General features: G+C 42.8%; 1 protein-coding gene across 2 annotated transcripts in view; it reads right to left on the bottom strand.

Moving 5' to 3' along the window:
* The window catches only part of LOC124621863 (probable ATP-dependent RNA helicase DHX34), a 193092-nt gene that overhangs the window by 148650 nt on the left and 31555 nt on the right, over nt 1-12887 (bottom strand). For both annotated transcript variants that reach the window (XM_047147328.1, XM_047147335.1), the window contains exon 4: nt 10470-10636. In XM_047147328.1, coding sequence (XP_047003284.1) covers nt 10470-10636 — 167 coding nt within the window. The remainder of the gene's footprint in view (nt 1-10469; nt 10637-12887) is intronic.

The raw sequence follows: 12887 nt of genomic DNA, 5'->3' as shown, positions 1-12887 counted from the left end.
AATGCAAGAGGATGTGCTACTGGGTATTAGAGGTACCAGTGCGTACAGCAATCTGGACCACCACCTCTGAAGGTGGTATAACATGCAATGTGTGGTTTTCATGAACAATAAAAAGGGCGGAAATGATGTTTAAGTTGGTCTCTATTCCAATTTTCTGTACAGGTTCCGGAACTCTCGAAACTGAGGTGATGCAAAACTTTTTTTGATGTGTGTAGTAGGGGGTCAGTGAAGTGAAATGGAAAGACAAGGATTTATGGTCAGATGGGTATAGGGTAATATCAACAGCAGCAGAAAAAGGTATAATGAGCGTACGATTCGATATGAATAGGGAAGTGGGGCAGAGAGTGTATTACTGTGGACAGTTCAGCGATAGCGATGCTCTTATCAGGCTCTTATCAGAATTGACAGGAAACCAACACCAGCAATGATAGTTCATGTATACATGCTGATGCTGCATGCCAAAGATGAAGAGATAGAGAAAGTATATGAGGATAAACAGGTAATTCAGTAAGTAAAGGGAGATGAAAATCTAATAGTCATGAGGGACTGGAATGCAGTTGTAGGTGAAGGAGTAGAAGAAAAGATTACAGGAGAACATGGGATTGGGACAAGGAATGAGAGAGGAGAAAGACTAACCAATCGCAAGTGGAGGAGGTCTATTTGGAAAAGGCCATGTCATACGAGAAGATTTCAATTAGATTACATCCGGTCAGACAGAGATTCTGAAATCAGATACTGGATTCTAAGGCATACCCAGGAGCAGATATAGACTCAGATTACAGTGTAATAGTGATAAAGAGTAGGTTGAAGTTTAAGAGATTAGTCAGGAAGAAACAATATGCAAACAAGTGTGATATGGAAGTACTAAGGAAAGATGAGATCTGTTTGAAGTTCTCTAAGGCTATAGATACAGCAATACGGAATAGTTCAGTAGGTAGTACTGCTGAAGAGGAACGGACATCTCTAAAAAAAGGGCAGTCACAGAAGTTGGAAAGGAAAGCATAGGCACAAAGAAGCTAACTGCGAAGATACCATGGGTAATGGAAGAAATACTTCAGTTGATCAATGAAGGAAGGAAGTACAAAAATGTTCAGGGAAATTCAGGAATAGAGAAATACAAGTCCCTGAGGAACGAAATAAATAGGAAGTGCAGGGAAGCTAAGATGAAATGGCTGCATGAAAAATGTGAATAAATTGGGGAAAAAAAGCATGTTGGAAGGACTGACTCAGCATATAGGACAATCAAAACAACCACTGGTGAAATTAAAAGCAAGGGTGGAAGCATTAAGAGTGTAACAGGAATTCCACTGTTAAATGCAGAGTAGAGAGTAGAGAGGTGGAAACAGTACACTGAATGTAACTCTCCAGCAGGAATATGACTTCCTCAAATCCTGCCCTGAAATGAGATACATCCTTCATGAAATCCTCCCCACTCCAAGAGAGCCTTTCTGTCGTCCACCTAACCTTCGTAACCTCTTGGTTCATCCCTATGAAATCCCCAAACCACCTTCCATACCCTCTGGCTCCTACCCTTGCAACCGCTCCCAGTGTAAAACCTGTCCCATGCACCCTCCCACCACCACCTACTCCAGTCCTGTAACCTGGAAGGTGTACATGATCAAAGGCAGAGCCACGTGTGAAAGCACCCACGTGATTTACCAACTGACATGCCTACACTGTGAAGCCTTCTTTGTGGGAATGACCAGCAACAAACTGTCCATTCGCATGAACGGACACACGCAGACAGTGTTTGTTGGTAATGAGGATCACCCTGTGGCTAAAACTGCCTTGGTGCAGGGCCAGCATATCTTAGCACAGTGTTAAACCGTCCAGGTTATCTGGATACTTCCCACTGACACCAAACTACACTCCTGGAAATTGAAATAAGAACACCGTGAATTCATTGTCCCAGGAAGGGGAAACTTTATTGACACATTCCTGGGGTCAGATACATCACATGATCACACTGACAGAACCACAGGCACATAGACACAGGCAGCAGAGCATGCACAATGTCGGCACTAGTGCAGTGTATATCCACCTTTCGCAGCAATGCAGGCTGCTATTCTCCCATGGAGACGATCGTAGAGATGCTGGATGTAGTCCTGTGGAACTGCTTGCCATGCCATTTCCCCCTGGCGCCTCAGTTGGACCAGCGTTCGTACTGGACGTGCAGACCGCGTGAGACGAGCTTCATCCAGTCCCAAACATGCTCAATGGGGGACAGATCCGGAGATCTTGCTGGCCAGGGTAGTTGACTTACACCTTCTAGAGGACGTTGGGTGGCACGGGATACATGCGGACGTGCATTGTCCTGTTGGAACAGCAAGTTCCCTTGCCAGTCTAGGAATGGTAGAACGATGGGTTCGATGACGGTTTGGATGTACCGTGCACTATTCAGTGTCCCCTCGACGATCACCAGTGGTGTACGGCCAGTGTAGGAGATCGCTCCCCACACCATGATGCCGGGTGTTGGCCCTGTGTGCCTCGGTCGTATGCAGTCCTGATTGTGGCGCTCACCTGCACGGCGCCAAACACGCATACGACCATCATTGGCCCCAAGGCAGAAGCAACTCTCATCGCTGAAGACGACACGTCTCCATTCGTCCCTCCATTCACGCCTGTCGCGACACCACTGGAGGCGGGCTGCACGATGTTGGGGCGTGAGCGGAAGACGGCCTAACGGTGTGCGGGACCGTAGCCCAGCTTCATGGAGACGGTTGCGAATGGTCCTCGCCGATACCCCAGGAGCAACAGTGTCCCTAATTTGCTGGGAAGTGGCGGTGCGGTCCCCTACGGCACTGCGTAGGATCCTACGGTCTTGGCGTGCATCCGTGCGTCGCTGCGGTCCGGTCCCGGGTCGACGGGCATGTGCACCTTCCGCCGACCACTGGCGACAACATCGATGTACTGTGGAGACCTCACGCCCCACGTGTTGATCAATTTGGCGGTACGTCCACCCGGCCTCTCGCATGCCCACTATATGCCCTCGCTCAAAGTCCGTCAACTGCACATACGGTTCACGTCCACGCTGTCGCGGCATGCTACCAGTGTTAAAGACTGCGATGGAGCTCCGTATGCCACGGCAAACTGGCTGACACTGACGGCGGCGGTGCACAAATGCTGCGCAGCTAGCGCCATTCGACGGCCAACACCGCGGTTCCTGGTGTGTCCGCTGTGCCGTGCGTGTGATCATTGCTTGTACAGCCCTCTCGCAGTGTCCGGAGCAAGTATGGTGGGTCTGACACACCGGTGTCAATGTGTTCTTTTTTCCATTTCCAGGAGTGTATCAGAACTCTGGAGATGGGAAGTTGCCCTTCAACGTATTCTCTTTTCCCGTTACCCACCAGGCCTCAACCTCTGCTAATTCCAAGTTGCCGCCCCTCGTACCTCACCTGTCATTCAACAACATCTTTGCCTCTGTACTTCCGCCTTGACTGACATCTCTGCCCAACCTCTTTGCATTTACATATGTCTGCCTGCGTCTGTATATGTGCGGATGTATATATGTGTGTGTGTGCGAGTGTATACCCGCCCTTTTTTCCCCTGAAGGTAAGTCTTTCCGCTCCCGGGATTGGAGCGACTCCTTACCCTCTCCCTTAAAATCCACATCCTTTCGTCTTTCCCTCTCCTTCCCTCTTTCCTGATGAAGCAACCTTGGGTTGCGAAAGCTTGAATATTTGTGTGTTTTTTATTGTGTCTATCAACATACCAGAGCTTTCTCATTTGATAAGTTACAGCATCTTTGTTTTCTTTATAAGTACAATATAACTTCTGCACAATTTCAGTGCAGTAATGTGTTCATTGTAAATGAAGTGTGTGTGTGTGTGTGTGTGTGCGTGTGTGTGTGTGTGTGTGTGTGTGTGTGTGTGTATAAGTACAATCTAACTTCTGCACCATTTCAGTGCAGTAATGTATTCATTGTAAATAAATATTATAGTAGTTGTATGACATGTTTATTACCTTATAAATAAATAAAAACATTTTTATTTTAAATTCAGTGCATTAGTATTTGTAAAATGACAATTTCATATAGTGTTCATTAAAAAATGACGATCATTCCACTTGGGACCTGTGGAATGGGAGAAGATTTGTCTGATGTGGTAGAAGAAAAAACAGGAGTTGATTTGGAAGAGGTAGAATCAGAATTTTAGGGAGCTTTGGAGGACATGAGATCAAATAAGGATGGATAACATTCCACAGAGTTTCTAAAATAATTGGGGGAAGTGGCAAAACAACTATTCATGGCGGTGTGTAGAATGTATGAGTCTGGCGACATACCATCTGACTTACGGAAAAATATCATCCACACTATACCAAAGACTGCAAGAGCTGACTAGTGCAAGAATTATCGCACAATCAGTTTAACAGCTCACGCATCCAAGTTCCTAACAAGAATAACATACAGAAGAAAATCGAGAACAGCAAAATAACCAGTGATGGATGGAGTAAGCAGGACATCAAAAGCAGACCAGCACTGGCAAAAAGGGCACCACACAAGAGGTAGCTCTTGAACCTCCAATGTGTGTTAGTGTCCTGTTCATAAACCCTGTCCAATCACACAGATCCAAATCTGATGATCATTGAGGCTATGCACTTTGGAACTATCGGTCAATGACTCGGTTTTCTGCAAGTGTATTATGTAGTAACCAAGTGAACTCACGAGCAAGTGCTGCTTGTGGGAGCGTATGGGGATGAGGTGGAGAGAGGTGAGGGCAGCTAGAGCAGTCGGGAGCTTAGATAGAGGGCTGGGGGGGGGGGGGGGGGGGGGGGGGGACCAGCGGAAAATGAAGGAAGTAAAAAGACTGTGGGTGTATTGGTGGAACAGAGGGCTTTGTAGTGCTGGAATGGGAACAGGGAAGGGGATGAAGGCTAAGGGTAGTCAGTAACAAAGGTTGAGGATATGAGGTAATGGGAAGATAGGATATATAGCAGGCAGAGTTCCTACCTGCACAATTCGAAAAACAGGTGTTGGTGGGAAGGATCCAGATGACACAGGCTGCGAAGCAGTCATTGAAATGGAAAGCGCCATGTTTGGGGTGGTCTAGCTGTCTCTTGGACACTGTTTGTTGGTGGCCATTCATGTGGACAGACAGCTTGTTGGTTGTCATACCCACACAGAATGCAGCACAGTGGTTGCAGCTTAGCTTGTAGATCACATGACTAGTTTCACAGGTAGCCCTGCCTTTGAAGGGATAGGTGATGCTTGTGACAGGACTGGAGTAGGTGGTGGTGGGAGGATGTATGGGACAGGTCTTGCACCTAGGTCTACTATGGAGATGTGAGCCATGGGGGCAACTAACCTAGTATCGCAGAAAGGACCACAATTCACCACAATCCTGAACTTATAATCCTACCTGCTGACAAAGTCTCCACCATAGTTGTTTTGAACTGCAAGGATTACCTTGCAGGAGGACTTGGCCAGCTGTCCAATACATCCAACTAGAAACCCTGCCACAGTGACTCCATTTCAGAAATCCAGCAGGATCTCTGGTCTATCCTCAAATCCTTAGGCTCATCACAGAACCTCTCCCCAGACTCCATCTCTCTCTCCTCCCTCTACCACCACCCACACTCCAATCTCCTACTTGCTTCCGTAAGTCCATAAACGAAATCACCCCAGATGCCCTATTGTGGCAGGTTACTGTGTCATCACTGAGAGATTCTCTGCTCTTGTAGACTAACACCTTCAGCTGATTACGCACGACTCAACCTCCTATATAAAAGATACCAGTTCCTCCACAGTTCCTGTTCCTTTACCACATGCTGCCCTCCTTGGCATACTGGTGCCACCTCCATTTACACTAACATCCCTAATGCCCATGGTCTTACCAATATTGAGCACTACCTTTCCCAATGTCTGTGGATTCCAAACCTACAACTTCCATCCTGGTCCCCATGAGCAACTATATCCTCACCCGCAATTACTCCTCCTTTGATGGCATTACCTGTAAACAAACCCAGGGTATGGCTATGGGCATCCGCAGAGCACCATCCTACGCCAAACTATTCCTGGGCAATCTAGAGCAATGTTTCCTAAACATCCAGAATCCCAAACCCCTCAAACCTATACCACCTAGGACTGGAGCAACTGAATCACACTCTCTGCCAGGGTTTCAACTACCTCTCATTGTGTCCTAAATGAAGAATGTCTTACCCATTATCCTTCCTAACCCTCCCACAGTGGTATTCCGCCACCCACCAAACCAACACAATGTCCTTGTCCATCCCTACACAACCTCTACTCCCAACCCCTTGCCTCATATCCCTATAATAGTCCTAGGTGCAAAACCTTTCCCATATATCCTCACACTACCACCTACTCCAGTCCGGTTACAAGCATCACCTACTCATCAAAGGCAGGGCTACCTGTGAAACCAACCACGTGATCTACAAGATAAGCTGCAACCACTGTGCTGCATTCTACGTGGGTGCAACAACCAACAAGCTATCTGTCAACATGAATGGTCACTGACAAGTTGTGGCCGAGAAACAGCTGGACCGACCTGTTGCTGAGCACACCACCAAACATGATGCACAATTTCAATGACTGCTTCACAGCCTGTGCCATCTGGATCCTTCCCATCAACCCCCAGGCTCCTGCCCTTCACCTAAGCTCCCAACTGCACCTAGCTGCCCTCACCTCTCTCCACCTTGTCCCAGTATGCTCCCACAAGCAGCACCTCCCCACCCCAGCCTCCTCCTTACCCACACCACCCGGTTGTATCATCTGCTGTTGTTCACAGTGTGGCCTCAGCAGCCAGAGATCGTGGTCATGTGTATGTGATTTCTGTGTGTGTGTGTTTTGTCTGTTTCTGACTAAGGCCTTGTTGGTTGAAAGCTCACTTTCTGACAGTCTTTTTGTTATGCCTATCTGTGACTCAGCCTCTCTGCTATATGGTGAGTAGCAATTATCCTTTTCATAATACAAGAGACCACCTGTGAGTTACATGAGGGATAGAGATTGTAGAAATACTTATGCTTCTGAAATAATGACTCTTTTAGGAGCAGTGTTTCTCACTGCTGTACAAAAGGAGAACATACAAACATAGTGTAAATGTGGGCATCAAATGGAACAGGAATGATTTTATAAGGGCAGCATTTAGCTACAAGCACTTTCTGTTCTTGCTTTGGTCAATGAGGTTCGATGATACTTCAACAAGAAATGAACAATTTGAAACTGACAAACTTTCAGCCATCTGTGGCCTCCTGTCTGCAGTTTTGAACAACTGCAAAAATAACTACAGCCTTGGGGAATTCACGACAACAGACTAAATGCTTGTCCCATTACACGGGTGTTGTGCTTTTGTGCAGTACATGTCCAGTAACTCCGCTAAGTGGGACTTGAAGTTGTATGCATTGTGTGACAGCATGACATTTTACACTTGTAATTTTGCAGTATACTATGGCAGACAGAATCCTGGACCATATCTAGCTTCTAACCAGCCTATGGATGTTGTGAAGAGATTAGCTGAACCAATCAAGGGCACTCACAGGAGTAACTATAGACAACTGTTATAGTAGTTATCCTTTAGCACAGCATGTTCTAGGAAATTTGCTCATCTTCACTGGGACACTGAAAATGTACAGGATGGAAATTCCTCCAGAACTTATGCCAAACACGTTGTGAGAAATTAGAAATTGTCTTTTTGGATTCAATGCACAAAATCGATGAAACAGACATTACTACACACAAGTCTGCTGTAAATTTGGACTACAACACAACCAAAGATGGAGTAGGTATTATTGATTAGAGGTGTACATCCTACTCCATACAAAGGATGACAAGAAGACAGCCCCTGCCCTTTTTTTCCCCTGTTTCCTGGATGTTGCTGGTATGAATTCCCAAAGTGTTATTCTTCACAAACAATCAAGAAAAAAAGGTTCATAAAAAATAATGTACGTTATAAACCTGATCTTGGTTCTAATGGAGAGCTATTTGAAAGAACTCTCTACTCTAGCAAGGAATACCCAAAGATTTCTGTCAGCTTATCGTTCAATCCTCAAAAGTAAGGAAGAGGTCGTTAGGTGAGGGAGGTGACATCATTGTGGTGGTAAGAGAAATAATGGAAGTACTGTGACTTGAAATAGTTACAAAAGATTTGTTTGCAAGCACTGCCACAACACTTACATGTGACAATTGCAGACATTCTCCAGAGGAAGAAAGTGTGTGATTCTTGAAATGTGTTCATGATTTTTCTTCTTTTTAGAATTGGCTGTCTTGTTCTTCATTATGTATACAGTATTTCCATTTCTATTGATTATTTTTGTGATAGTTGCTTTAGTAATGGCCTATAAAATTCAAATGGCTCTGAGCACTACGGGACTTAACTTCTGAGGTCTTCAGTCCCCTAGTACTTAGAACTACTTAAACCTAACTAACCTAAGGACATCACACACATCCATGCCCGAGGCAGGATTCGAACCTGTGACTGCAGCGGTCACGCGGTCCCAGGCTGTAGCACCTAGAACTGCTTGGCCACCCTGGCCGGCAGTAGTGGCCTATAATAGCACTGTAATTTACAGTACACTGATGTGACAAAAGTAATGGAACAGCGATAAGCATGTATACTGATGGTAGTAGTGGCGCATACGCAAGGTATGAAAGGGCAGTGCGCTGGTGGAGACGTCATTTGTACTCAGGTGATTCATGTGAAGAGGTTTCCAATGTGATTACGGACACACAATATGAATTAACAGACTTTAAATGCAGAACAGTACTTGGAGCTAGATGATGGGAACTTCCATTTCAGAATCATTAGGGAATTCGATATTCTGAGATTCCCAGTGTCAAGAGTCCTCGCTTTTAGAATGCTCAGATTAATCCTGTAGTAGGCATGTTGAAGGTAGTTATGTCAGCAACATGTTCAGTGCTACCTAACTTTAAATAAGATTAAACAGCCAGTTTCTATTTTTTTCTGGCAGAATTAATGAATGGGATCGTAAACAATAAATAAGATCATTCTTATTTCCAATACTTAAGAGGGTCTGTATACAATTAAATATGATTCAATAAATCAAAATCTGGATGTACTAATTAAAATTATTACAGAATGTGACAGACAAGTTTCCAGGAAATTTCCTCAGCATTACTTTAATAACATACACTGAGGTGATAAAAGTCATTGGATACCTCCTAATATTGTGTTGGACCCCCTTTTGCCTGGCATAGTGCAGGAACTCGATCTAGCATGGACTCAACAAGTTGTTGGAAGCCCCTGCAGAAATATGGTGCCATGCTGAATACTTCACTCCTTTCGTGCCATGCAATGGCTTAGTGATGGCGAGTGTAAGACACTTCACTTTTGAGCGTTATATTTATGGGTGTTACTGTAGTTTTCAAACTTTGATTGACTGTTGGCAACAAACTTCATAAGAAGATTAAAAGTATTGTGAGGCTGTTGTCAGTATGAGATGGAACCATATAGTTTTAACTAACACTTTTTTTTAAAAAAAAGATATGTAATTAATTGTTTGTTCAAATTATAGTGGTTTACAAGAAAATGTCTTTTTTCATGATGCATCTGATTTTTTTTTTATTTTACAGTGCAATCCAATGATAAAGTGGAATATTGTGCAGCAATTTGTTTTCGGCAGCAATGGAAATGTTGCAGCTGTATCAGGCCAGTTCAGTCAAGTGTTCTAGCCGTCTGGAATAGCCTAACACAGGTACTATACTACTTTTCCACTCCGCCAAAAACATATTACTGCACAATACTCCATTTTATTTTGGGTTCTCTACCAGTGTGCTACACAACTGTGGCACAGGGATTTCAAGCCCTCTTTGCTGAGAGCCGAGAGTGTGTGAGTGTACCCATTCCACTGCCAGTGATAGAAGTTTGTGAGTTATGAAACAATGCATTCCCAAGAGTGGATGAATGCCAACTCAGGCAAAGCCTCAGAATATGCCAAGTATCAGCTGGATATGATCACATGTTCAATATGTAACATTTCAAGGTGTTTAAAATCTGATATATGCTAACCCTTCTAGTCTACAAGTTTCAACCTACTAAATGATCTTATGATTCAGAATTATTATGTATTGGGAAGCTGATGATGCATGTAATGGACAGTGATTACAATTATGAAATCAGTTGGTCCAAATATTCCCTAATTTTGAAAATCTCTGTTGTGAAGTGAAAGTAACCAAAACGTTGAACAAAGAAACCAGGTTTTGGACAGAAATGTTGGTAAACAATAAATATTATACAACAAATTTGTTATATTGTGAGTTTCTCAAGTGATTTATGGCTTATGTTTTAATTTTCAAATAAGAATTCACTTAAGGCACCATGGAAAGTTACTCCTGAAATACTTGAAAAAACCTACAGAACTGAAAATACTGGGATATAAAAGTGAGTATCATACATAGACAGAAAACAATGTCTGTGATAAAATGATATCTATTGCACTGATGATGAAAAAACAATGTCTTTGTGAAAACTGAGTATCTACACTGATGATCATACCTGCCTTAGAAGTAATCCTTCAGTAATAAAAAGTATTTTTGTTGCTTGGTTTTTACTTTTTTCAAAACGGATTTGGTAACCAACATCAGAATTGTTTTCACTCAGAGTTTCAAATGCAACTCGTTTACACAATGATATACAAGCTATTCGTCTTGGTTGTGTACAAGCTGAAATGATAAATAAGTGAACATATGTTTAGAACTCTGAACAATAATTATTTAGTTTCAACAAAAATCACTATATATCTTTGTGAAAGAACAGGCAAGGTGATACTTTGCAAATGTGTTGAGAAAGAAAAATCTCTGGTACCAATTCAAACAAGATGGTCAGAAACTGATTGTACCACAGAATAAAAAAATAAATGTATGTAAACTGCAGTTACATTAATCCATAAAACCACTTAGTAAAAACTAAAATCAAAACAAGTCAAAACAGATACAGATTTATAAGCCAATTCTCTAAACTGTAATAGTTTTCCAAATCATATAGTTAATCACAGTACCGCACATAAAAAAAAAACCATATAATGTTTTCTCCCATTGAATGCCTACCGAACCTGTAGATCTAAAAAGTAGGCATACTTAAAGAGTGTGGCTGAATCTTCAGCTTACAGAATTTTTGAAATGCCTTTGCCAAGATGAACAGAAGAAAGAAAGGGCAGATGTACAAGTGCTGAAGGGTGCAAAACCCTCTACAAACTATGTATTAGAAGAGACACAACACATAGGATATGATTTTGAGTGAGATGCAGTTTTAATCTCGGCTGATTGTTCAACGTTATCCCCAGGTCCATCACTTGGGGCAACTCTGTCTTTTATTCAGTACCCACCAGAAAAAAAGAAGGAAAAAAAAAGAACTGTAAAGAGAAGGAGCTAATCTTTTTAAGTAGAAGGGAAGGGAAGAAGGAAGATGTGGGTCTACAGAATCATCTTGACAAACTTTGTTAACTGTGTTGATGATTTTCTCATTAAAGATATAGCACAAGCTCGGATTATGGGAGGATTTGGCATTTGCCTCAAGTGATTTAAGGAAATTTATGCCCTATGCCACTTTGCTTGGTAAGGGGAGGAAGGAGAGAGGGGGAGGGAGAGAGAGAGAGAGAGAGAGAGAGAGAGAGAGAGAGAGAGAGAGAGAGAGAGACTCTATGTATGTGGAAGAAAGCATGTAACCCTATTGCTATGATGGGAATGACAGAGTTCCTCAGCTAGAATTCAGATATCTAATTTCATCTGAACGACAATGTTTTTATTAATATTACTTAATTAAATCACTGACAAAAATGTATGTTGACAACACTGAAGATATCCTGGCTTGACAAAGTCTGACTTCCGATTTGTACTCTCCTAATCAAATTCAATCATTTAATGTTTTTGTTTTTGCAAATTTTTAGTCCTTCTATCCTTATGTAGATCTCATTCGGTCAACATATTATAAAGGTCCAAGGTTCAAATTTAGGTCTGGCACACAGTTTTAATTTGCCAGGAAGTCAAAATCATTGCATCCTCTGCAGCTAAGTGAAAATTCATTCTGGAAACATGCCCCAGGATAAGGCTAAGCAATATCCTTTCTTTCAGGGATCCTAATCTTGCAAGTTTTGCAAGAGAACATCTGTGAAATTTGGAAGGTATGAGAAGAGGTACTGGCAAAAGTTATGCTACAAGGGCAGGTTGTGAGTCATGCTTGGATAGCTCAGTCAGTAGAGTACTTGCTTGCAAAAGGCAATGATCAACACGCAGACAGAATTAGCAATCTGTGAGAAACTCCAATTTTTATTTTTATGTATTGAATCTTACCAAAATTGGCTTTCAGCGTAATCTGAATTTTGTTGTTGTGGTTGCTGAAACTACATTTTAGATGATCTGTAGCTCGCACACACACATGCAAGTATTGTTTCAAGAAATCTTCAGAGACAAATCCATGCACAAAACAGAAGCTAACTGGGTTGACAAAATTCAAAAATGTTCAAATGTGTGTGAATTCCTAAGAGACCAAACTGCTGGGGTCATCGGTCCATAGACTTACACACTACTTAAACTAACTTACACTAAGGAAAACATACACACCCATGCCTGAGGGAGGACTCAAACCTCAGGCGGGATCAGTCGTGCAGTTCATGGCATGGCACCTCTAACCTCGCAGCCACTCCACATGGTCAGGATGCCAAAAGCAGGGAATAAAGGTGATTCACTATCAGAATCAACAGGGAGAATACCAGGCAAGAAATCTGATGTCATCTGGTAGAATAACACTTTTTAAATCCAAGTCTTTAGGGAGGTGTAAGTTGATGTTATGTGGATTGCAGGCTATAACTGACATGCAAACAAGCTCTCGAAAACAAGTGATTTGGTGTTAGCAAAGGCACCTGATTGTTGTTATTGGTGAATACTTGGATGTGTGGACTGCTAATTGTGCTGTTTC

The sequence above is a fragment of the Schistocerca americana genome, chromosome 1 (genome assembly GCF_021461395.2).
Source record: "Schistocerca americana isolate TAMUIC-IGC-003095 chromosome 1, iqSchAmer2.1, whole genome shotgun sequence".
NCBI classification, from domain to species: domain Eukaryota; kingdom Metazoa; phylum Arthropoda; class Insecta; order Orthoptera; family Acrididae; genus Schistocerca; species Schistocerca americana.
This window is presented reverse-complemented; position numbering and strand designations above follow the sequence as displayed.